The sequence below is a fragment of the Choloepus didactylus genome, chromosome 20 (assembly GCF_015220235.1).
Source record: "Choloepus didactylus isolate mChoDid1 chromosome 20, mChoDid1.pri, whole genome shotgun sequence".
Taxonomy (NCBI): domain Eukaryota; kingdom Metazoa; phylum Chordata; class Mammalia; order Pilosa; family Megalonychidae; genus Choloepus; species Choloepus didactylus.
Window position 1 is genome coordinate 54,962,534 of NC_051326.1, and position 24,827 is coordinate 54,987,360.

General features: G+C 38.9%; 1 protein-coding gene across 1 annotated transcript; it reads left to right on the forward strand.

The window, feature by feature from the left end:
• The first annotated feature begins 23,759 nt into the window (after window positions 1-23,759).
• Window positions 23,760-24,197, forward strand: LOC119516803 (60S ribosomal protein L26-like). Its single transcript, XM_037813262.1, is given in 1 exon segment — window positions 23,760-24,197. A coding segment is annotated over 1 exon segment (438 nt).
• Window positions 24,198-24,827: the final 630 nt, after the last annotated feature.

Below are 24,827 nucleotides of genomic sequence, written 5' to 3' on the forward strand. Positions count from 1 at the left end.
ATACTTTTCCTGTGTGTGTGAAGGGGTATTACCTCTTTCTCTACCTTCTCATCTTCCCTTGTGAGAGTCTGAAAACCTTCACATTTTCCTCACAGTTTGGATGTAAGTTCTATTTTGAGCTTTGGGACTCCCATCTTTAAAGATTATTTTCGTTCAGTTGCCTGTGTAAGAGTTCAGTTTGACCTGTCGTTCTTGTAGCTATTTACACTCCCTCCGGTTACACCAAGCAAACAGCTCATTTATAGCTACAGTAGTGATTACAATTTCCAGCCTTGGTTTAGGAATGGGGAAACCCATTCAGCACTTATTCAGTGAGCTGATTACATATGCAATTTATTCAAGAAATCTGTAGACCTATTTTAGTTGAATTTCTTCTCAATCGACTGGCTCCTATATCCCCTCTCAGAACTAAATATCCCCACAGCCCCAGGTCAAGCCACCATTGTGTTTCCATTCTTTTCCTGGTCAAAAATGTGTGTTTCTCTTTGTTGCAGTTTTTGTTAATGTGTGTTTGCATGAATAAACACACACATACCTATATTAAAATATTTTATGAATATCTGCTGTAAGTTTGAAGTATGGTAGGGGCTGACCTTCCATACATATTCATGTACTTTCTTGACTGGAATTTTCCTAAGTATTTTATATTTAGTGTACTCTTTAATGTTTATTAAAAACATTTTTTTTAAATAAAACAACCTCTGCCCCTTTTACAGTGGATGAAACAAGTCTAGAATACATTATGTAATTTTCCTAAATTTGCAAAGCTAGTTCTTGCTAAAACCACTATTTTAATCCCAGTAAATTTTAATCAAAAACCCATTCTCCTTCCATTTTCACAATGCTGGGGAGAAGTCTAAAAGTAATTTTAGAAATCAATAAGTATTTTATTTTTAAAATTTTTTATATTTTCTGCATTTTTCAAAATTAGACATATAAAGAATATAAATATGTTCAAACCAATGTTGCAGAAAATGTTTTTCTATACAGGTGGGAAGTATGCTGTTTCAGATCTCATTTTTCATGAGCTGTGTCACTCATGATTTATTTACTTTTAGCAAATAATATGTGTAACTGTCTCTAACTAAAAAAAAACAAAAAATACATTTGTCTACTTTACTCTTTCTGACCAAGACTAATAAAATTAAATAGTCCTCTATAACCCAGGGAAGGTTAGTTTTAACTGATTCAGAAAAGAATATTGCAAAGAAAAGTCACCAGTATTTACAACTGTCAAAGCCACAGAAGCAGTAATTTAAACAGCATGAGCTCTGGTCTCACTCACACACTTGTGCACCAACATATCCTGCAATTCTGAGATCCACATGGTTTCAGCATGAAATCCAAGTGGAAATGGTAAAGAATTTTAAAAACAGAATCAAACATGTCTCTTGTTTAATCTAAATATTAAAAACCAGGAGGCACCAAGAGTGTATATTTTTACCTGTATATCAAGTAAAAATCCTGTGAGGTGACAGAGGCAGGTTTGGGGCTCACTGATTTGTTTCTCTCCTGAAGGAGTTCACTGGAAATCCACATTCATCAGGGTACTCTAGGCGGCTGTTAATGCCAAACACTGGCTTTTTAGCTGAGAAACCATGGTCTTAAATCCAGGGTCCTCCATTTATTAATTGTGGACCTGAGTCAAGTTAATGAAATGTTCTGACTCTTGCTTTCCTTACCTAAAAAGGATAACAACGGATCTCATGTGGTTATTGAGAAGATTAAGAATCACTAAGTATTTAATGTGTCTCACACTTGTAGATTCACAATCAATGGTAGCTATAACATATGATTATTTTCACTTAGATGGAAAAAAATTATCCTTCTGTATATCCGTGCTCCTAGATATTTTGTGGAATGTATGTTTACTTATCTGTCAAGTAACGATCTCAAATATACACTACTTTTTTTCCATGACTCCTCTATTACAGAAATGGAAGTAAAAAAAAAAAATGCCTCCTCATTGCTAAGATTAAAATTCTTAAACATTCAGAGAAGGGGGCAGAAAATCAAATAAACACCCCCTCCCCACACACACACACACTGATGAATTAAAGATTAAGTGGCTTTTGGCAAAATGTCATACCCATTTGGTAATCTAGAATGATGCCAGATTTTGATAATATGATGATTCTGATTTTAGTAATCAGAGAATAGCTCCTGAGGGTTATTTCTACATTTCCTTTAAAGATAGACAATTTTTATCTTAGCTTACTTTTAAAGGAAAATTGGTGTTACTTGTGTTTGAGAAAGATGGAATGTGTTAATTATGTAGATGTCACCAGACTGTGTGACAATGGCTTTCAAGAAAATCAAGGAAAACAGCCAAGGAAGCTGTCACATAATGACAAGAAGAGTATTTGACACCAGCTAAAAGATCTGATCCCACTGACTTGACGTAAGTGACCCATGCTTGCAGATGGGGGAGCTGGGCAAGGGGCCAGCTTCTGATTATTGCTGAGCTGGAAACACCAAATGCAGGTAAAACTGGGTCCCCTCTCCTCTTAGAAGTCCTCCAGGACACAAAGAATTTTACTGAAGTTCATATATATATATATATCTGTGTTTGTGTGTGTGTGTGTGTGTGTGTGTGTGTGTGTGTGTGTATTGCTGAAATTGTTGCCCCTTCCTTGTCCCCGATCCCAGGAATTCCTCTCTAAAAGAATTTCCAGCTATTAGGAATCATGAAAGACAATGAGAGAATAATGTTCACTTCCCATTTCCTGGGATAGGCCATCATATGCATTTCAGTGTTTTAACATCAAAACAAAAGAAATGGGAGAGGGGCAAGATGGTGGATTGGTGAGGTGTATGTTTTAGTTACTCCTCCAGGGAAGTAGGTAGAAAGCCAGGAACTGCATGGACTAGAAACCGCAGAGCAATTTGACTTTGGGCATACTTCATACAACACTCATGAAAACGTCGAACTGCTGAGATCAGCAAAATCTGTAAGTTTTTGTGGCCAGGGGACCCGCGCCCCTCCCTGCCAGGCTCAGTCCTGTGGGGGAAGGGGCTGTCAGCGCCGGGAAGGAAAAGGGAGAACTGCAGTGGCAGCTCTTATCAGAAACTCATTCTATTGACCCAAACTCCAACCAGAGATGGACTGAGACCAGACACCAGAGAATCTGAGAGCAGCCAGCCCAGGAGAGAGGAGATAGGAGTAGCAAGAAACAGCAAGACAAACTGAAAAATAAAAGCGGATGCTTTTTGGAGTTCTGGTGAACATAGAAAGGGGAAGGGCGGAGCTCAGGCCCTGAGGCTCATTTGCAAAACCCGAAGAAAAACTGATTTCTCTGCCCCCTGGCTCTTTCCTTAATAGCCCTAATTGCTTTGTCTCTTAGCATTTCAATAACGCATTAGATCTGCTGGGAGGGCCCTTTCTTTTTTTTTCTTTTTTTTTCTTTTTTTCATTTTCTAAAACAATTACTCTAACAAGCCCAATACAGTAACCCTCAAAAACTTGCAATTTGGGCAGGTCAAGACAAGAGCAGAACTAAGAGAGCTCTGAGACAAAAGGCAATAATCCAGTGGCTGAGAAAATTCACTAAACACCACAACTTCCCAAGAAAAGGGGGACGTCCTCTCAGAGCCATCATCCTGATGGACAGGAAACATTCCTCTCCGTCACCGGCCCCATAGCCCAGAGCTGCCCCAGACAACCGAATGTGACAGAAGTGCTTCAAATAACACGCATACACCACAAAATTGAGCATGGACATTAGCCTTCCCTGCACCCTCAGCTGGTTGTTCCAGCATTGGGAAGGTGGAGAAGTGGGAATTAACAAGCCCCATTCAGACATCATTTCAGCAGACTGGGAGCCTCTCTACACAGACTGGCAGCCCATGACCACCCTGGGGGGACAGCACTCACCTGTGACATAGCACAGTCATCCCTCAACAGAGGACCAGGGGGTGCAAGGCCTGGAAGAGGGACCCACTCACAAGTCTCAGGGGCCACACGCCAATACCAAGGACTTGTGGGTCAGTGGCAGAGACAAACTATGGCAGGACTGAACTGAAGGATTAGACTATTGCAGCAGCTTTAAAACTCCAGGAACACCAGGGAGATTTGGTTGTTAGAGCCACCCCCTCCCTGACCACCCAGACACATGCCCCTTATACAGGGCAGGCAACACCAACTACACATGCAAGTTTGGTACACCAACTGGACCTCACAAGACTTACTCCCCCACTCATGACAGAGGCAAAGCAGGTGAGAACTGGCTTGAGGGGAACAGGTGGCTCGCAGATGCCACCTGCTGCTTCGTCACAGAAAGTGTACTCCACAAAACTGTAGACCTGACAAATTAGAGATAAGGATTTCAATTGGTCTACAAATCCCAAAAGAACCCTACCAAGTTAAGCAAATGCCAAGAGGCCAAAAACAACAGAAAATTTTAAAGCACATGAAAAAAACAGACGCTATGGATAACCCAAGCCCAAGCCCCCAAATCAACAGATCAGAAGAAATACAGTACTTAGAGCAACTAATTAAAGAACTAAAGATGAACGATGAGACCATGGCATGGGATATATAGGACATCAAGAAGAGCATGGAACAGGATATAAAGGACATAAAGAAGACCCTAGAAGAGCATAAAGAAGACATTGCAAGACTAAATAAAAAAATAGATGATCTTATGGAAATTAAAGAAAGTATTGACCAAAATAAATAGATTCTGCATACTCGTAGTACAAGACTAGAGGAAGTTGAACAATGAATCAGTGACCTGGAAGATGACAGAACAGAAAATGAAAGCACAAAAGAAAGAATGGGGAAAAAAATCGAAAAAATCTAAATGGACCTAAGGGATATGATAGATAACATAAAACGTCCAAATATAAGACCCACTCGTGTTCCAGAAGGAGAAGAAAAAGGTAAAGGTCTAGGAAGAGTATTCAAAGAAATTGTTGGGGAAAATTTCCCAAATCTTCTAAACACCATAAATACACAAATCATAAATGCCCAGCAAACTCCAAATAGGATACATCCAAATAAACCCACTCCGAGACATATTCTGATCACACTGTCAAACACAGAAGAGAAGGAGCAAGTTCTGAAAACAGCACAGAAAAGCAATTCACCACATACAAAGGAAACAGCATAAGACTAAGTAGTGACTACTCAGCAGCCACAATGGAGGCAAGAAGGCAGTGGAACGACATATCTAAAATTCTGAGTGAGAAAAATTTCCAACCAAGAATACTTTATCAAGCAAAGCTCTCCTTCAAATTTGAGGGAGAGCTTAAATTTTTCACAGACAAACAAATGCTGAGAGAATTTGCTAACAAGAGACCTGCCCTACTGGAGATACTAAAGGGAGCCCTACAGACAGAGAAACAAAGAAAGGACAGAGAGACATGGAGAAAGGTTCAGTACTAAAGAGATTCGGTATGGGTACATTAAAGGATATTAACAGAGAGAGGGAAAAACATATACAACAAACATAAACCAAAGGATAAGATGGCTGATTCAAGAAATGCCTTCACGGTTATAACATTGAATGTAAATGGATTAAACTCACCAATTAAAAGGTATAGCTTTGCAGAATGGATCAAAAAAAATGAACCATCAATATGCTGCATACAAGAGACTCATCTTAGACACAGGGACGCAAAGAAATTGAAAGTGAAAGGATGGAAAAAAAAATTTCATACCAGCTCCAGCCAAAAGAAAGCAGGTGTAGCAATATTAATCTCAGATAAAATAGACTTTAAATGCAGGGATGTTTTGAGAGACAAAGAAGGCCACTACATACTAATAAAAGGGGCAATTCAACAAGAAGAAATAACAATCATAAATGTTTATACACCCAATCAAGCTGCCACAAAATACATGAGAGAAACACTGGCAAAACAAAAGGAAGCAATGGATGTTTCCACAATAATTGTGGGAGACTTCAACACATCACTCTCTCCTATAGATAGATCAACCAGACAGAAGACCAATAAGGAAATTGAGAACCTAAACAATCTGATAAACGAATTGGATTTAACAGACATATATAGAACATTACATCCCAAATCACCAGGATACACATACTTCTCTAGTGCTCACGGGACTTTCTCCAGAATAGATCATATGCTGGGACATAAAACAAGGCTCAATAAATTTAAAAAGAATGAAATTATTCAAAGCACTTTCTCTAACCACAATGGAATACAATTAGAAGTCAATAACCCTAAGAGACTTAGAAAACTCACAAATACCTGGAGGTTAAACAACACACTCCTGAAGAATCAGTGGGTTAAAAAAGAAATAGCATCAGAAATTGCTAAGTATATGGAGATGAATGAAAATGAGAACACAACATACCAAAACCTATGGGATGCAGCAAAAGTGGTACTGAGGGGGAAATTGATAGCAATAAATGCATATATTAAAAAGGAAGAAAGAGCCAAAATCAAAGAACTAATGGATCAACTGAAAAAGCTAGAAAATGAACAGGACACCAATCTTAAACCAAATAGAAGAAAAGAAATAACAAGGATTAAAGCAGAAATAAATGACATAGAGATATAAAAAAAACAATAGAGAGGATAAATAACACCAAAAGTTGGTTCTTTGAGAAGATCAACAAGATTGACAAGCCCCTAGCTAGACTGACAAAATCAAAAAGAGAGAAGACCCATACAGACAAAAAAATGAATGAGAAAGTTGACATTACTGCAGATCCTGAGGAAATTAAAAAAATTATAAGAGGGTACTATGAACAACTGTATGGCAACAAACTGGATAATGTAGAGAAAATGGACAATTTCCTGGAAACATATGAACAACCTAGACTGACCAGAGAAGAAACAGAAGACCTCACCCAACCAATCACAAGCAAAGAGATCCAATCAGTCATCAAAAAGCTTCCCACAAATAAATGCCCAGGGCCAGATGGCTTCACGGGAGAATTCTACCAAACTTTCCAAAAAGAATTGACACCAATCTTACTTAAACTCTTTCAAAACATTGAAGAGAATGGAACACTACCTAACTCATTTTATGAAGCTAACATCAATCTAATACCAAACCCAGGCAAAGATGCTACAAAAAAGGAAAACTACCAGCCAATCTCCCTAATGAATATAGATGCAAAAATCCTCAACAAAATACTTGCAAATCGAATCCAAAGACACATTAAAAAAATCATACACCATGACCAAGTGGGGTTCATTGCAGGCATGCAAGGATGGTTCAACATAAGAAAATCAATCAATGTATTACAACACATTAACAAATCAAAAGGGAAAAATTAAATGATCATCTCAATAGATGCTGAAAACGCATTCGACAAAATCCAACATCCATTTTTGATAAAAACACTTCAAAAGGTAGAAATTGAAGGAAACTTCCTCAATATGATAAAGAGCATATATGAAAAACCCACAGCCAGTATAGTACTCAATGGTGAGAGACTGAAAGCCTTCCCTCTAAGATCAGGAACAAGACAAGGATGCCCGCTATCACCACTGTTATTCAACATTGTGCTAGAAGTGCTAGCCAGGGCAATCCAGCAAGACAAAGAAATAAAAGTCATCCAAATTGGAAAGGAAGAAGTAAAATTGTCGTTGTTTGCAGATGATATGATCTTAATCTGGAAAACCCCGAGAAATTGACGATACAGCTACTAGAGCTAATAAACGAATTTAGCAAAGTAGCAGGATACAAGATTAATGCACATAAGTCAGTAATGTTTTATATGCTAGAAATGAACAAACTGAAGAGACACTCAAGAAAAAGATACCATTTTCAACAGCAACTAAAAAGATCAAGTACCTACGAATAAACTTAACCAAAGATGTAAAAGACCTATACAAAGAAAACTACATAACTCTATTAAAAGAAATAGAAGGGGACCTTAAAAGATGGAAAAATATTCCATGTTCATGGATAGGAAGGCTAAATGTCATTAAGATGTCAATTCTACCCAAACTCATCTACAGATTTAATGCAATCCCAATCAAAATTCCATCAATCTACTTTGCAGACTTGGAAAAGCTAGTTATCAAATTTATTTGGAAAGGGAAGATCCCTCTAATTGCTAAAGACACTCTAAAAAAGAAAAACGAAGTGGGAGGACTTACACTCCCTGACTTTGAAGCTTATTATAAAGCCACAGTTGTCAAAACAGCATGGTACTGGCACAAAGATAGACCTATAGATCAATGGAATCAAACTGAGAATTCGGAGATAGACCCCCAGATCTATGGCCGACTTATCTTTGATAAGGCCCCCAAAGTCACTGAACTGGGTCATAATGGTCTTTTCAACAAATGGGGCTGGGAGAGTTGGATATCCATATCCAAAAGAATGAAAGAGGACCCTTACCTCACACCCTACACAAAAATTAACTCAAAATGGACCAAAGATCTCAATATAAAAGAAAGCACCATGAAACTCCTAGAAGATAATGTAGGAAAACATCTTCAAGACCTTCTATTAGGTTGCCACTTCCTAGACTTTACACCCAAAGCACAAGCAACAAAAGAAAAAATAGATAAATGGGAATTCCTCAAGCTTAGAAATTTCTGTACCTCAAAGGAATTTCTCAAAAAAGTAAAGAGGCAGCCAATTCAATGGGAAAATTTTTTGGAAACCATGTATCTGACAAAAGACTGATATCTTGCATCTATAAAGAAATCCTACAACTCAATGACAATAGTACAGACAGCCCAATTACAAAATGGGCAAAAGATATGAAAAGACAGTTCTCTGAAGAGGAAATACAAATGGCCAAGAAACACATGAAAAAATGTTCAGCTTCACTAGCTATTACAGTGATGCAAATTAAGACCACAATGAGATACCATCTCACCCCAATTAGAATGGCTGCCATTAAACAAACAGGAAACTACAAATGCTGGAGGGGATGTGGAGAAATTGGAACTCTTATTCATTGTTGGTGGGACTGTATAATGGTTCAGCCACTCTGGAAGTCAGTCTGGAAGTTCCTTAGAAAACTAGATATAGAGATACCCTTCGATCCAGCGATTGCACTTCTCAGTATATACCTGGAAGTTCGGAGAGCAGTGACACAAACAGATATCTGCACACCAATGTTCATAGAAGCATTATTCACAATTGCCAAGAGATGGAAACAACCCAAATGTCCTTTAACAGATGAGTGGATAAATAAAATGTGGTATATACACACGATGGAATACTACATGGCAGTAAGAAGGAACGAAGTTGTGAAACATGACAACATGGATGAACCTTGAAGACATAATGCTGAGCGAAATAAGCCAGACACAAAAAGAGAAATATTATATGCTACCACTAATGTGAACTTTGAAAAATGTAAAACAAATGATTTATAATGTATAATGTAGGGGAACTAGCGATAGAGAGCAATTAAGGAAGGGGGAACAATAATCTAAGAAGAATAGATAAGCTATCATGGGTAAATTTAATATTCTGGGAATGCCCAGGAATGGCTATGGTCTGTTAATTTCTGATGGGTACAGTAGGACCAAGTTCACAGAAATGTTGCTATATTAGGTTACTTTCTTGGGGTAGAGTAAGAACACGTTGGAAGTAAAGTAGCTATCTTAGGTTAGTTGTCTTTTTCTTACTCCCTTGTTATGATCTCTTTGAAGTGTTCTTTTACCGTATGTTTTTTTTTTGTTTGTTTTTTTAATTTTTTTATTTTTCATACAGTTGATTTAGGAAAAAAAAAGTTTAAGAAAAAAAAAAAAAGGAAAAAAATATGCAGAGTCCCCTTGAGGAGCTGGTGGAGAATGCAGGGGTATTGGCCTACCCCACCTCGATGGTTGCTAACATGTCCACAGACATAGGGGACTGGTGGTTTGATGGGTTGAGCCCTCTACCACAGAATTTGCCCTTGGGAAGACTGTTGCTGCAAAGGAGAGGCTGGGCCTGTTTATAATTGTGCCTAAGTGAATGCCTCGTTGTTGCTCAGATGTGGCCCTCTCTCTCTAGCTAACTCTACTTGGCAGGTGAAATCACTGCCCTCCCCCCAACATGGGATCTGACACCCAGAGGTGTAAATACCCTTGGCAATGTGGAAAATGACTCCCAGGGAGGATTCTGGATCCTGCATTGTGGGATGGAGAACATCTTCTTGACCAAAATGGGGATGTGAAATAAAATGAAATAAGCTTCAGTGGCAGAGAGATTCCAAAAGGAGCCAAGAGGTCACTCTGGTGGGCACTCTTATGCACAATATAGACAACCCTTTTTGGGTTCAAATGAATTGGGGTAGCTGGTGGTGGATACCTGAAACTATCAAACTACAACCCAGAACCCATGAATCTTGAAGACAATTGTATAAAAATGTGGCTTATGAGCGGGGACAGTGGGATTGGGGGGGGCCATAGGGATCACACTCCTGTTTGTCTAGTTTGTGGATGGATGAGTGGAAAGGTGTGGAAAGGAAACAAACAAACAAACAGACAAGGGCGCCCAGTGTTCTTTTTTACTTTAGTTGCTCCTTTTCACTTTAATTATTATTCTGGTTATTTTTGTGTGTGTGGTAATGAGGGTATCGGAATTGACTTTGGTAATGAATGTACAACTATGTAATGGTACTGTGAACAATCAAATGTACGATTTGTTTTGTATGACTGCGTGGTATGTGAATATATTTCAATAAAATGAATTGAAAAAAAAGAAATGTGCTCTTTGGGAAAAAAAAGAAAGATATTGGTATTCTTTCCTTTTTCCAGATGTACAAGATTCAGTCTTGTAGATTTTTGCTAAAAAATGGAAATTAATTTGGTGGTAGAGAAAATAATCGACACACAGTACTTTGAAAGAAAGAGATTGGCAGGGACATAGATTGTTTCTTTCTTTCCATAGGCTGCTTTCACGGTTTTTAGAGTGCAATGAGCAAAAGGGTTTTAAATATCATCTAAATAACAACATACCACATGGAAACCCCTCTCCTCTTCTCAATAGATATCACATTTTTGCACAAGTCCTTGTTGTCAATCAAATGCTACCATGAAAACAGTCTGAGTAACAGCAGTTTTATATACCACATTTTCACAAGTCACACCATTTTATGATTACATATCAAAGACATTCACAATGCCAACCAATCTGTCAGCATTTAAATGAGGTATCTTGGAAAAAAAAAAAAAAAGCCAGACACAGCGTAAATGTGACTAATGGTGCAGCATTATGAAACATGTTCTGATAGGAATTTAATGCACCGGTGTCCTTCCTCATTGGTTGTGTGGTGTTTCTTTTAGGGAAGCAAGATTAATTTCAGAGTATTACCTATGTAAGGAAGATTGCCTTTCCTGTTAAGAATATAAACTAGAAATACATCCCAACCCCAGCTTCTCCCACCCCATTTTTAATACGTATATCCCAGGCTTGCTTCAAGCAAAACTGTGAAGGGGACAAATGTACTGTCCAGTACCACATTTTGAAAGCAAGTGGGATAGTGTAGCTGAGAAAGAATTTTGGAGGCAGATTAGATCTGGGTTATAATATTGGCTCTACCATATAATAAATATAGAACTTCAGCCTCGGTTTTTTCTTCTGTAAAATGGAAAAATTATGTTAATTTAGAGAGGATATATCTAAATTACCTTATCTTTTTGATCTTGTAGAAGTATCTAAAAAACAAGATTGCAGCATACAAAGGCATTTTGTGGGGGGCACCAACTACCTCCTTTTGTATTCTTGTTTTCTTCTTTTGTCATCCATTTCCTATTTTAGACGTATTTATTTCATGTTGTTAATACATTTTATTGTGGCCTCATCAAATTTATGTGAATAGGGGAAATATGTAAGTAAATGGAAATGAAATGTCTGTAAGGTCTGTATTCTCGTTGTGATATATAAAAAAACCTGTATATTCTTCCAGTGGGATACTCATTTTCACCAATCGTTAAACTTAAAGGCTGGAACTCTTAGGTTGACACACTTCAGACGGAAATTAGAAATCATGAAATATTGTAATGGACATGTGGGGAAGGGGTGAAGCAAAGAGAGACATTAGGTTCTCTCCCATTGCACTGAAATCATACCATACGGGTGAAGGCTTGCTCAGGCCAGCCCTGCCAGTGTGCATTATTAAAACCACTGAGATTTCATCTGCCCAGTTGAATCAAAACCAAAAGGATCCATTCAAACCAGATGGACTGGGAAGCTGCAACAATTGCCTCTGAAGGCATCAGTTTGAATTTAAAGAGCCCTGTCCCACCAGGGCCAAGGGTCAGCGCAGTCCCAAACATTGAACTCTAGATCATCAGTCACCACTGAAAGCCTAAGATAAACTGTGGCTAGATCTGTATTTAGAACAGGAAAAGGGAGATGTGTGGATGTGTGGGGTGATGAGAATCCAGTAGCAGCTAAATCTGTGTCTTCTGGGAAATTATTGAAGAGATCAAGTACACATTCTAGAGAGGAAGGTGGCCATTGAATTGAGTTTGATGGAAACTCAGAGGGCCCTGGCACCAGGAACTTCAAGGTGTATTCCAGAGACTCTGCCACAACTATCCATGGGTGTTAGGAGGTCTCCCTGGTGGGGCTGTTTGTACGGTCTGGGAGAAAGCTGTGCTCACTCTAAGAAAGTACAAGTAGGATGAGGGTGTGGTCCAGGAATAGGAGCTTGCAACCTGGAGGTCAGGTGAGCAGAAATGACAACCGTGAAGCAATGAGGAAAGAACAATTTGATGTTCCAAGGGTTAAAGTGATGTGTCTGAGAACTGGGAGCCAGAATGAGAAGGCAAAGAGTCAGCATCAAAAAAGAGGTCAGACAGAGACTGTAAGTTGAGAGGCATGGGCTGGAAAGCTGCAGCCTGCGTTCCTCAGGGAAAGGGAACACATTCCCTATACATTCTATGGACAATAAAAGATATGCCTTTTGAGAAGCAAAATAGAAATCTAAATGCTCATAGCACGGCAGTGGGGAGGAGATGCTTTCACTTTTACCTGGGAGTATGTTTGTTCACCTAGGATGAGATCCCACCTTAAAGGGGTTTGAGTAGACTGAATTGAAGATTATAAACAGAGACATGTGAGGCAAGATGAAGAAAGTGGTTCCTCCTGAGAGAGGGGAGCCCCTGAGGGGAAGATGGAAGGAAATTGAGGCTCAGCCCTGGCTCTTGTGACGGAAGTAGTAGGATGAGGAGATGTTCAAGTGATATGAAAAGAGCAGGACCCCTCACATTAAGTCAAAGGAGAGCTGAGTGTGGGATCTAAGTGACGCCAAGCCCAGAAGCCACCTGTATGACAGGAGGAAAAGGACAGGTGAGGGTGGTCCAAGGGTCACGGCAGTGCCACTGGGTGACGACTGAGCACCATCACGAGCAAGCGGAGCAGGGCTCAGGGATCCAGCCCTCACTTCGAGGACCTAAGAGGGTTGACAGAATTAAACAAGGGCCCCAAATGTGGAAAAGAAGGGCAAAGGGAAGAATTAAAGATCATTTCAAAGAGGGAAGCGTCTACCCTGTCCACAGAGCAACATTCATTCCAAATGTATTGGAATCTCCAATGATGGTTTCAGGAAAGAAAAATAATATGCTAATCATGATTAAAAGGATTGCATCTCATTAAAAATGCAGAAAGTGTGTGTTAGTTATTTGTTTAATCTTTCACATCTTGTGGAGTTCTTGCAATGTCCCAAATCCATGATTATCCCATGTTAAATATAAGAAAAGTGAAAGTCAGAGAGTCAGATGCTTGCTCAAATAGACACAGCTAGTTAGGAAGGGCCTGGCACAATGGCTGGTACTTAAGTCCCTAATAAGACTTGTTGAATTTGAATTATTTTACTCAAGCATGCCCCAAATCTACCCTTAGATCATCATTTTTCAGAAAATATAAACCTGTAGTTCCTTAAGTTCTGTATTTTATGTAAGTACCAAAAACAGAAATATTATTTCAAAGTATAGCTCTATTTAGTGGAAAGCATAGCAAATAACTTATTTGTGGCCAGTATCTATAAACCACTTCTGAGTTATCCAAATTCATTCCATTTTTATTACAGATATTCTTTATATATTTTTATGAGTATAATACATTTTTAAATCTTTAAATTGTTTTCAGAAATTTATCTTTACATCAGTCTTCCTAAAGTAAGCTTTTGATAAAATAATTAATTCTAAATCTTGGGTTCTCTTGTAATATAGCATAGTAATAGTAATTGAATTTAGTAGACTTTTTTTAATTTAATGAAATATTGTAAAAATCAGTAAGACCCTGGTGATAAAGGATATTGGAATTCATTTGTTATAAATTATGCTATCCAAATCAAATATCTGATTTCTTATATTAAACCCACACCATAATCATAAATTTAATAGATAGCAGCTAAAACTTATCATTGTTCACACTGCTACATTTTCCTTTTTTAAATCAATCTGTTAATATTTACTATGTAGAATATGTAGCATTTCAAAAGTGGTATTATATTATTCTGGTTATTGTTAAAAGCAGGTTTTCCAACAGCTTTACTGAGTCAAAAAAAGCTAGCCAACAATACTGTACAAAATGCATATAAGATGGCTTCATTCTTATGTCTGAAAAAATTTTTATCATGAAATATTCCAAACTATTTGAAAGCTTTTGGAGATCACCTTGCACCCGTAAGTCCTGTCCTGTGCCAATGTGCCAATATTGCTGGCTCTTACTCACTTACACTAGTGGCCACTCACTTTTTGCAAAGTCCTTTCTAACTAACTAAATATCTCTAACTATGCAGGGCCCATATGGAAAACCAGGTGAACCTGCTAAGGTATTTACCAAGAACAGCTGAATGCTGGGTAATGAAAGTAAGTACAAAAAGTATTACAGAGGCGGGAAGCCAAAACAACAGTACTTTGCCTTAAGTCAGAAGTATGATATGAGGCCAAAACTGAAATGGAGACTACCAGCTTCAGTGGCTGTGGAAATTGCGATTACGTCAGGAAGTGGAGGAAAGTAGAAGAGGCAAATTTTACCAGACAGAGGCCGTGGACTCTATGTGAGCACTGCAGCTACGGGTAGATATTGAGAAGGAAATGTGTCCAACTCACCCAGGACCACTCTAACTCAACATAAGTTGCTATTTCCACTTCCTTTCTACGCCCTAACTCATCAGTCTATGTTGTCTTATTTCTTCTTTGGAAAAAATAATCACCTACTAGAATGTTCCAACTACTTTTGGCATCTTCAGTTTTATTCAATGACATAGGAAAAAAAGAGTATTCATTGTGCAACATTTTCTTTCCATGGAGGTATTAAAACAAAAAGTCTTTCTTGTAAGCCCCCCTGCAGATTTCTCTTCTTTATCATCACTAGAACCCAGGTTCCATGGACACTTTTAGCCACAAGCGTGGCTAGGAAATAAGTATCTAGCTTTGTAAAACTGTTTCAGGAGGAAATTTCTATCAGTAGAAAAAAAGACTAAAAGGAAGTGCTGTTGATTGATCAGGGAACCAAAAGTGTCTTCCATTTTCCAGTGAAGACATTTTGTGGGGCAGAGATGAGTGAAACTTTCCCAACATGTAGGTCAGCAAACAGCTGGGTCCGAAATGCAAAATTGTGGCTGAGAAAGAGAAGAGGAGCTCAAGAAGTAAAGCACACATACAAGATCTCCTGTGAATGAAATGTCTCCCTATCCCTCTTCCTTTTTACTCTACCTCTGTGAGGACCTGTGGGAATATACAGTCACTCATCTACGTGAGCGCCAAGAAAATGTGATCTATTTCTCTATGATTTACCTGATCTTCCTCACAGGCCTCCACCCTGATGAGTAGCATGGGGAAATTGAGAAGCTTAGGCCAATTCTGATTTCAGATTCAGGCAAACATTCTGTCTTTTTGTCTGCCACCGTTCCCCCGTGCTGAGATGGTGTCAGAGCCCCTCATAATGCTTTGATGCCTGGGTTGTCCATGATCCCCTGATATAATTTTCCTTTTGTTCATGGTTTTCCCTCACTGCTGATTCCACTGTTACTTCCCTTAGGCCTCAGGGAATCAGAAAACATTTTCTCCCTATCTCCTCCAACCCATACATTGTGAATAACCTCCCTTTACTTCGTTGTACCAGAGAGCAGACTTCAACTTTTAGTGAAATTTTGCTAAAGATCTATGTATAATAGAATCAAGAGTAAAAGAAAACAATATGCATTTACTTCATAGATCTAAATTCTTTTCAGTGTTTCTTGTTAAATTCTCTATTTCTCAGCTTGGCTCCAAATGTGGCAAAGGGCACTCATTACCTACGACTGGAAATGCCACAGTCAGTCTTGTTTCCACATCCTCAGAAGTGGGAGGGAGGGGATTACCCTCCTGCCCCCCAGCTCCTCTACACATACACCTGCACACACAGACACACACACACAGAGCTTCCTCAAGCTTTGTTTCTTGTCCCAGGTTGATACATCTTCAGGATAACTGACACTAGGAACAACTGTGAGAAAACTATTCCTTTACGTGGAGTGCAGGCTGGCCTTATGGGCCCAGTAAGACCCTTGTGCCAATTTGAGTCCCCCAAGATGCACTAATAAAGATTGGATGTACTGAGGGAAATAGCTATGAAGGGTAAAGGAAGAAGGAGAATCAGAAAGACCCTCCAGAGCTTTAGGAAGGCCTGACATCTGTGAAAGGCAAGAGAGGAAGAACTGCTAGGAAGAGTCTGTGAAAACAGATAAAACCTTGACCAAGCCAAGGAAGGGTTCTTGAACATAATTTGCCCATTAGAGGAATCATGATTCAGGGAGGAATGTCCAGTACTAGGACCCTGACCTATTCAGTCAGTAGCTGGGAACAACCCAGAAGAAGGGCCTCAGCATTCATTTGGAGGCTCTCAGTTGACTATGAATGAGCAGACTTTCCCAAAGGCCATCTACATGGTGCATCTCCATGGCTATCACACAGCCATGTTTGTTTAAAATTAGTACATTTCCCAAAGTCTGGGTTATTCAGTGGTCAGTAGTATCACATATATCCTCTCAACAGCCCGCTCCAGGTTGACCATGCTAAATATATGTCCATGTATTTTCCAGTATCTCTTTATTGAGGGTTTGTGTTAGTCAGCATGTGTGCAGTAAGTAACAAAGAAGCCCAATCATCTCAGTTGGCTTACCAAAACTAATTTCATTTCTAGTTTATGAAAAGTTAACTTTGGCACAGGCAGCTCACCAGGGCAATTGTCCTCTCAGGGGTGGCTCAGTGGTCCAGGATCTTTGGATTAGTGACATCTCATTCTCAATCACGCCTCAACCACTACCAATATACATAGCGAATGGATGCAGGGGAAGCCTTCAGCCTGGAAGTGGAACCTATCACTTTAATTCAGATTGTATTCATTAGAGCTAGTAAAACAGCTGCTATTCAAAAATGGGAGTAAGAGCCCCGCCTGCACTCTGAAGGAAATAGAACTGGTTATGGCTGAGCCTTTGGTCTTTTCACTGGATTCAAAAATTTGCAACATCCAGTTTATGCCGAGGGCTACCTTTTTAAAGCTTAAGTGGGAGTCATTAGGAAATCACTGTGATGGATTTGTATACCGGGATGGATGTAGCTTGTATAGTAAATATCGCCCCTGTATTTCGAAGGATGGTTGTTGAAGATTGAGCATGTCCCCCACAAAAGACATGTTCAAGCCCTAACCCCCAATTCTGAGAGTGTGAACCCATTTGTAAATGAGACCTTTGAAGATACTACTATTAGTTAAATAGATGAGGCCAAATTGAATCAGGGTGGGCCTTAATTGATATTTCTGGAGCCCTTACAAGCAAAGAAAACTTAAATGCAGCTAGTAGAAGTCAGATGAAGCCAGAGATCAGTAGAAGCCAGAAGTCAGTGGAAACCAGAGAAGCAAACAGAAGGGGGAGCGGGGGTGTGGGGTGTGGGGTGTGGGGTGGGGGGAGTAAAAGAGAGACAGAGAGAGAGGGGGGAGTACGCGAGAGGGTGCATTTGTGGGAGGATTGCCAGAATGCTACAGTTTCCAGGAGAAATCAAGCCCTGCCAATACCTTGATGTTGGACATCCAGCCTCCAAGACCATGAGATGATAAATTTCTGCTGTCTAAGCCAGCCCATTTAGCAGTATTTGTCATAGCAGTCCAGGAAAAAGAAGACAACACAGGTGCTAGGACAGTTACTTGGAGACTCTTCAGGGCCAACAATGTGCAATTATCATGATCAGCAACAAGTATTTCAAAAATTATTATTGGAGAGCTAAGAGGGACAAAATTTTCCACCCTAAATGCTTATTACATACACAAATATTTTCATAAAACTTGTCCTGCTTTTAATTTTGAGAGACCTGATTGGAATTTATAGAGTCAAAATACTTTTCAAAAGAACCCCACTAATAATGATGATGTAAAGTGGAGAAAAGTGCTCTAAGTTATAAAAACCAGCCATATGTTTCATATTTAAAAAAAAAAAAAAAAAAAAACAGGAAAAAAAATCCTAGTATATACCTCTTTCCATTCCCTGCACATAGTTCCCAAAGTAAAGAGGTGAGAAAGTGAATACCGTACCCAGTTTATAGCCTATTAAGCTATCTGTTCTTCACATGTCATTAGTAGAAGTTCCTACCCTGCCCTGCTGGCACTCTCCCACCCCGGGGGGAGACTCACACTGGTGATTTTTTGGTGCTATCTCATTTCAGCTCACCCCCTACTTCTTGTCAGCACCTCTTTTCGCCCACCTCCAAACCCTCATCAGCACCCCACCCCACAGCCCTTATTTCCTGACTGCTTTACAAGCTGCTGTCGGGAATTTAGTACCTTTAGGCTGACTTCAACACCTTTCTTTCATGTTTTATGTTTTTGCCAGTTTTATAGTCATTACACAGCTGCAGAAAATGGCCACAAATCAGGCGAATGACTCGAAGCACTGGAGGGAGGGAGTGGGAAACACCCTGCCTGTCCATGTTGTCTCAAAAATAGCTGAATGTTTATTAAAGCAATAAGTAACACTTTGGCCTGCAGTATGATGCATCTTCTCTGTTCTCTGCTGACTGTTTGCTGTAAATAAAACAAATAGCTCTTCCCTCTGTTTGGTTGCAGGGGAAGTGATAATGCACGGCCCTCGTTTCACCTGACTCGCTCCAGGTGCCAAGCACAGCTGGCCAAGCACGGGTGCCCACTTAGTCACCGGAACATTCTCTGGCTTGGGGAGGGCTGGTCTTCTCTCTCCAAGGATGGTTGGTCCTCCTACCAAAAATATCCCTCTCTCCTCAGCAAGACCAGTTATTCAACATTTCCACTCTGGTAGGAACGTTATCCTTCCCAAATTTAAGTGCTCTCATCTCAGTATCTTACACGTAGTATGTCTAAAATCTATTTTTTTTTAACAGGAAGTGGGATTCAGACATGACTGAGTGCCTTGTCTGGGTAACTGGTGGCACAGGCTCAGCAAATCTTATTTGCCCCGGGATTTAAGAGCTCCTGAGGGAAATTCTGAGGGAGGGAAGGAGCCAGACATAAAATACTCTGAAGGAGAGGGCAATTCTGAGTTCAGCATGGTATCTACCACTTGAATTTATAACTTTGCCAAAGCACTGTCTGAAGCTGCAAGCTATATGAAAAGTGGAAGGAGTTGATTCAGTAAATCTCTATGGAACGCTGTGCTGGATGTCCGCAAGTAGAAAGAGGGAATTGGGGATGCAAGCAGCACTGTGGGTCCCTCTGTCCAAGTGCAATGCAAAGAGGGAGGAAGCAGTTGTTCCCACACCTTTGTTCCCATGAGGACTTTGTTTCCAATGGAAGAGCAAGGAAACCTGGTCAAGACCTCAGTGTCTGAGAGAGTAGTCCCGATGGGAAGGGAAGCTGCATGTGAATATTTGTGGGACATCCCTTGGTGACTGTGCCAGTTTGGATGTATTATGTCCCCCCAAAATACCATTATCTTTGATGCGATCCTGTGTGGGTAGACATATTAGTGTTGACTAGATTGTAATTCCTTGATTGAGTGTTTCCATGGAGATGTGACCCACACAACAGGAGGTGATAACTCTGATTAGATCATTTCCATGGAGGTGTGGCCCCACCCATTAGCTTGGGCCTTGATTGGTTTACTGGAGCACCATATAAGCTCAGACAGAAGGAGTCAGCTTGCTACAGCCAAGAGGGACACTTTGAAGAATGCACAGGGGCTGAGAGAGTAGCCGCAGTGGAGAGAGACATTTTGAAGATGGCTGTTGGAAGCTGACACTGACATTTTGGAGAATGCCATTTTGAAACAGAACCTGGGAGCAAGCAGTCACCAGCCACGTGCCTTCCCAGCTAACAGAGGTTTTCCAGATGCCATTGGCCATCCTCCAGTGAAGGTACCAGATTGTTGATGATTTACCTTGGATACTTTATGGCCTTAAGACTGTAACTTTGTAACCAAATAAACCCCCTTTATAAAAGCTGATCCATTTCCAGTGTTTTGCATTCTGGCAGCATTAGCAAAATGAAACAGTGACTTTAGGAAATACTAAGCAGCAAGGTTTACAGGAGGTAGGAAATGCTGAACGTGCACACAGGGTCAATCCAGTGAAATTCATGTATTCAATTTTTGATCTTCATTTATTCATTCAACAAATGTGTATTGAATAACTGCTACACGCAAGGCACTGAACATAGAGCAATGAATTAAGTAGACATGGTATCTACCTTCATAGAGCCATGGCCTAGATGGGGAAGCTTATTAAGCAAGCGCATACAAATATAACCATGTTGCAAATTATTTAAGTACTCCAGAAGAAAAAAAGAACAGCATGTGAGAAGAAATAACCATGCTGATATTAAGGGATGGGAGGCCCTAATTAAGGTTAGAGAATCAGGAAAAGTTTCTGAAGATGAGAAATTTATGCCAAGACCTGATGGATGAGTGAAAGTTTGCAAGATAAAGAGTTAGGACAAGAGATTTTCAGGTACAGCAGACAGAATTTGCAATGTCCCAGGGTCAGGAAAGACTCTTCCCTGTTCATCAGTTTAAAGGTGTTTAAAGGTTTCTCTCTTCCACCTCTTCCTCCTCCACCTTCTCTTTCTTTTTTCCCTGAAAAGGAGTCCATCAAAAGGTTTTAAGCAAGATAGTGACATTATTGAAATGACTGTTGTAGCTGTTTTCCTGTCTGTACACACAGAGAAGTTTGGGACAACGCAGGCTATACATGTGCATTTAGTTTACTGTTGTCACTGCAACAAATCACCACAAGCTCAGTGGCTTAAAATAATAAAGATTTATTCTTTTGCAGTTCTGGAATTCAGAAGTCCAAAATCAAGATGTCAGCAGGACTGTATTCATTCTGGATTGTGTATAATATATTTAGTGTTTAATAATGATACAATCACTATCCCTGAGCCCATCATCAAGCATAAGAATAGAAAGTGTCCAAATATTTGAAATTCTTTGTGTGTCTTTCTCGTAGTTTTTCCCCTTCTCATAACCTGAAATAAGTACCGCCCTATAATTTATGTTAATCATTCCCTTATTTTTTTTCTTACAGGTTTACTGTACACATATACATAATAAAGCAACCTATTATTACTTTCCCAAATCTTTGCCCTTTTTATAAATGAAATCATTCTATCTATACATATTCTTTTCTTGATGATTTTCCCCAAAATAGCATTTTCCTAGAGTCTTCTGTTCTGCATATAGTGGTTGATTGATTTTCATTCTCTCTTATATTCCATTGTACAAATATTCCACAATTTACTTATCTATTCTATATTTGATGGATGTTTGGGGTGTGGGTTTCCAATTTTGTTGCTGTTAAAAATAATGCCTCTTTTAAGGTTCTCTTACATGTCTTTTTCATTCGCAGGAGCTAAGGTTTCTCGGGGGTGTGTATGTAAAAGTAAAATTGCTGGATCTTAGGCATGCATATCTTCAGCTTCATTACATAACTGGTTTTTATAAACTAATTTATATTTCCATAGGAAGAGTGTGAGAGTTCCTGTCCTCCATTGCCTGCCCAAACTAAATATTGTCATGGTATAATTTTCCCCAAATTTCTCAAGGGTTAAATAGCAATGCATTTTAGATTTCTAATTTACATTTTCTTGATTGCCTAATGAGATCAAACACCTTTTCATACATTTATTCATAATCTGTGCATACTTTCATATGAAATGATTACATTTTTCACCTATTATTATGATGGATTTTGTCTTTTCCTTATTGAATCACAGAAATTTAAATTGTATATGTTGATATTAAACCCTTTTTTGGTTATATATATATATCACAGTCATTTTCTTCCAAGGTGTAGCTTGTGTTTTTACTCTATCAATCATTTTCTCCCAAGTTATAGCTTGTGTTTTTACCCTATCATGTGTTTTGTATAACAAAGGTTTTTAATTTTCATGTAGTGAATTATATTTTTTATTTTCTCTATTACTGAATATCATACAGATATTCTGAAAGTTTCAACATTTTCACCTTTCACATTGAAGGTTTTCATCCATCTAGAATTGATTTGTATGTGTGCTATGATGGAGGGATATAATTTTGTCTATTTTTCATATAGATAACCAATTTTTTTCCAGTAGTACCCATTGAATGCTTCATGAATTGACTGCTTTCCATCAATGCCAGTTCTGTAACTATCACTTTGTATATGAGAGAGTTTTGGGTTTCTCTCTGTTTTATTCATGTTTGTCAGTATTAGTATTAATTAACAAAGTAAGTAATATTGCTTTATAATAAGTCTCAATACTGAGAGATAAAAATAGAGCCATCTTCCAGCTGTTTATTTTTCAAGAGGAAACAAAATAACCTACATTATAGATAGTTCTTTGGTAGCAGGATATAATGGAAAGAGGCATGGAGTCTGAAATAGACAGATTTGAATTCCTGGTTTTCCTATGTACTCAATGAGCAATGTTTAGAAGCTGAATTAAATCCTTGGATTTTAGCATTTCCTCCAATCGGAAAGTAAAGAAATTATGCTTACCTATCCAAGAACTTCAAAGGATTAAATGTGCAAATCCCTCCTGGGGCAATATTTGTAACATAGATGATGCTTACTATATTACAGTTTCCTTTAAGTTACTATATTACACACAGCATTTTTTTGCCCTCAAAGACACATAGTACTAATGCCACCATGCGGGGGGAAAAAAAAAGTTTCCTTGAGCCATTTTCATGAAATAAGCCAGGCCCTGGTTGGAATTATTCCTAAGTAATTGCTCTCCAGTCTTTTTTTGGGGTCCCAGCCTACATAGCCACATCAAAGATATTCCTTTTTTTTTTTTTAAATAAATATGGACTCAGCCTAGTAGGAAAAGTTTTGTTAATAAAATACACATAAATGCTATACATTTCAGAAAGACAGAGACTCCTTGCAATTGCTGTGTGAATTTTTCAGAAAAGAAAAATTATTGCAGGTCAAAAGATGATTAAAAACTTGAAGACTTATTCCTACCATGCATGTTTCAATTACATAGCTCTTCTGTGAATATACAGCACATGCAAATTAGAGAATGGAGAGAATATTTACTACCAAGTCCTTGTTTATAAAAATAGAGGCAGTTGTTGTTATTCCTGTTATCTTCACAGATGGTGAGTGGGCTGTTGTGAACCATTGAAGGGAACCTGTACCCACTCATGGGAATATCATGGTTCTCTGCAGCCCATCCACTCCCACAGTCTGTAGGCTGCAGAGAGAGAGCCAACATTCATTGAGTCTGATTCTATGTGTTCGGAATAGTGTGATGTGCTTTGCATATGTTCTTTCATTTAGTCTTCATAACTGCCGTGTATGTTTATTCCCATTACCAAGCTATAAAGTAGGTTTAGAGAATTTGCCAAAATCCAAATTTTTTTGTGGCCATCGCTGAAGTGGCAGTGGCCAAAATGAAGTTCAATCCCTTTGTGACTTCTGATCGGAGCAAGAACTGTAAAAGGCATTTCAATGCACCTTCCTACATTTGCAGGAAGATTATGTCTTCCCCTCTTTCCAAAAAGCTGAAACAAAAATACAATGTTTGATCCATGCCTATCTGAAAAGATGATGAAGTTCAGTTTGTACAAGTACACTACAAAGTTCAGCAAATCAGCAAAGTAGTCCAGGTTTACAGGAAGAAAAATGTCATCTACATTGAACTGGTGCAGTGGGAGAAGGCTAATGGCACCACTGTCCATGTGGGCATTCACCCCAGCAAGGTGGTTATCACTAGGCTAAAACTGGACAAAGACCGCAAAAAGATCCTTGAACATAAAGACAAATCTCGCCAAGTAGGCAAGGAAAAGGGCAAATATAAGAACGAAACAGTTGAGAAGATGCAGGAATAAAAGAATCTTATGTACAGCTTCCATTAAAAACTGCTAAAATGAGAAAAAAAAAGTCCAATAGTTAATAAACTTAGTAAGTAGGAAATTCATTCTCTCTCTCTCTCTCTCTCTCTCTGTTTCCCTCCCTCCCCCTCTCTCCCTCCCTCCCTCCCTGCCTCCCTCTCAATTTCTCTTTCTTTGTGTGTATGTGTGTGTCTAATCAGATAGGTCCAGAGACAGTTTATGCAGTGATGTATGAGATAATGTGTATTTCTTTTCCAATTTCTTTGAGGAAAAGGAAAGAGAATGTAACTAAAATCCTTCCAAATAGCCAGACATTCTGGAAATGACTAATGTGAGTAGTATCTACTGTCAATTATGCATAGGTTCAAAAATCCAACACTACAATACTGTAGTGAAGGGAATTTTATTTTACTTTTGATGGGCACACTTACGGTTTTGGGACAATAACAAACTTAGTAGGGTTAAACAGTGTAATATAACTCTCCCACAAAGTTAAGGCGATATTAACAGTAGTAAGATAACATCTGGAACTCAACTGGGAAACATCCTGCCCTGTAGTGAGTAAACCATACCTGGAGTAGTATTTTTATTTTTGAGCATCTACTAGGTACAACATAGGCAAAGCTG